We start from the raw sequence: 1,873 nt of genomic DNA on the forward strand, positions 1-1,873 counted from the left end.
GTTTCACTAAAATCGCAACTTATATCACATTCACAATATCTGTAAAAAAAAATAATAGCAATATAATTTTTTTGCACACCAAGAAGAATCAAGAAGGCGAATTGTTTGGGTGTTTTAGCTCCTTTGTCTGGTGTAGGAAAAAAAGGAAGCTATTATTGCAAACAAAGAAAAAAAACAAAAACATGACTCGGCAATCCTATAATGATTATATTCATATTATGATAAAGGCAAAGCTTTGATTATGTAAATGCTTCGTCTGGTACACCCCTGGTTCAGATTCAGCCTCCTTTAACACCGTAACCTAACTGATAATGACCGCAGCTGACAAAAGCACCAGCACAAAAAGAGATTAATGTGATGTGACCATCTCATTGGTGATGGGCAGCCTCTTCCTCAGGAGGGAGGTGACGACTTCCACAATGGCCTCATGGAGCTTCGGGAATCTCTGCAGCTCCTGCAGGAAAAAAGCATTATGAATATGAATGCCTGTGTGTGAGGAAAAGATCAATACCTGTGAAGCAGTGAGCAGATTACCTGTGTGCTGTAGTTGCTGCAGTGCTGGATGATCCTCTGCATCTCCTCGTGGACCAGCTCCACGCAACGCAAACTAGGCTCCTCCAGGCGTTTCACCTGCTTCTTCACCAACAGCTCGAAGGAAACCTCAGGCACAAACAGGGACGGACGCGGGCCCTGCCATAGGAGGACGAGATAGCTGCAGGTTGGTCATTATTACCCAGAACAACTTTTGCGAGGAGAAACTTCAGCGGCCCTAATGATGTGACATTAACGGGATAATGCAGCAGCACTCACTGTGGCGTTCCTTATGGCTGTGAGGATGTCTATGGTGCTGAGTCCTCCCAGAGGATCCACAGACTCCAACGTTCTGCCAAAAGTCTCGTGGAATATGTAACAAATTCTGGCTCCACCGCACCTGAAAAACAGCAGCGTGGGGATATTAGCTGTGATGTGAACCCCGTGGCCTCCTCTCCTGTCAGCTCTTCCTTCACAGAGGCGGTGCGTGCCTCAACTCACAAGTTGTATCATATTAAATGATGAAACCAATGCAGTTGTTTTGCACATTTTTTTTTTACTGCGCTGGATCAACAGCATCACCCTGTGGCTGAATAAAGGAGAGGCACCTGTACTCACAGTTCTGCCGTCTCGATGTATTTGGCCGTGCCCTCTATGGTGTTGCAGTACTCTGTGGCGAACTTTGTGATGAGCTGGAGCAAGGTGGCACTTTGGTCTTCCACGGGTTCGCCGTAGCTGCTGAGCAGGGACTGGTACTGGGCTGCCAGGACGTTGATCCGTGTCTTCAGCTCAGGGAGGCAGTCTCGGATGTGATGCATCAGTAACCTGACATTAACAGGGTTCAGCTTTTGTGCAGATATGTCAAATTATATTCCGAGCTGTGGTTTGTCAAGCTCTACATCTATTGTCGAAATGAAAGTCAATTTCTCTGATGGCTGGTATTCATTACAGAGCCTCTGACTTTCAAAATACTGACGCTGATATAACTTTAGGGGATACTCCGTCATTTTTTGAAGTGGCGTTGTATTAGGTACTTATTCAAAGTCAGTGTATTAGCTACAGTTGGAACGCCCCCAGTTTGGAGACATGGAAGCTAAGCAATGTGCTGCTGTGGATGGGGCCGCAGCAATACGTATATTTGCCACCTTAACAAAAATCATTATCAGTTTAAGTATATGCTATATTTGAATATTTTCACAGCCTACTCTTGCCATCAGTCAGCAATCTGTAACGGAAAACTGAAGCCGTCACATCGCTTTCTTCACAGCAAAGACTCCGTGAACAAAAACAGGAATTTTAAGTTGCAGAGCACATGAACTGTTGGTCTACTGCTGCCTTCATC

At 45.3% G+C, this 1,873-nt stretch overlaps 1 protein-coding gene across 1 annotated transcript; it reads right to left on the bottom strand.

The window, feature by feature from the left end:
- Positions 1 to 194: 194 nt before the first annotated feature.
- On the bottom strand, positions 195 to 1,353 carry LOC121937889 (dynamin-1-like protein). The gene is made up of 4 exons (XM_042481183.1): positions 1,150 to 1,353; positions 811 to 931; positions 535 to 690; positions 195 to 454 (listed from the first exon to the last, which is right to left on the bottom strand). Exons 1-4 carry the CDS (start codon positions 1,347 to 1,349, stop codon positions 350 to 352), a joined length of 582 nt encoding a protein of 193 aa, XP_042337117.1. The 5' UTR covers positions 1,350 to 1,353; the 3' UTR covers positions 195 to 349.
- Between the last annotated feature and the right edge of the window lie 520 nt (positions 1,354 to 1,873).

This window comes from Plectropomus leopardus, unplaced genomic scaffold (genome assembly GCF_008729295.1).
Source record: "Plectropomus leopardus isolate mb unplaced genomic scaffold, YSFRI_Pleo_2.0 unplaced_scaffold27761, whole genome shotgun sequence".
Classification (NCBI taxonomy): domain Eukaryota; kingdom Metazoa; phylum Chordata; class Actinopteri; order Perciformes; family Serranidae; genus Plectropomus; species Plectropomus leopardus.

Excerpts from the sequence above, each read along its gene's own strand:
- LOC121937889 (XM_042481183.1), bottom strand. The coding sequence starts at position 1,349 with ATGCATCACATCCGAGACTGCCTCCCTGAGCTGAAGACACGGATCAAC. Across the intron at positions 691-810 it reads CAGCCATAAGGAACGCCACA|GGCCCGCGTCCGTCCCTGTT; the intron begins GTGAGTGCTGCT and ends CTCCTATGGCAG. Across the intron at positions 455-534 it reads GCAGCAACTACAGCACACAG|GAGCTGCAGAGATTCCCGAA; the intron begins GTAATCTGCTCA and ends TTTTTCCTGCAG.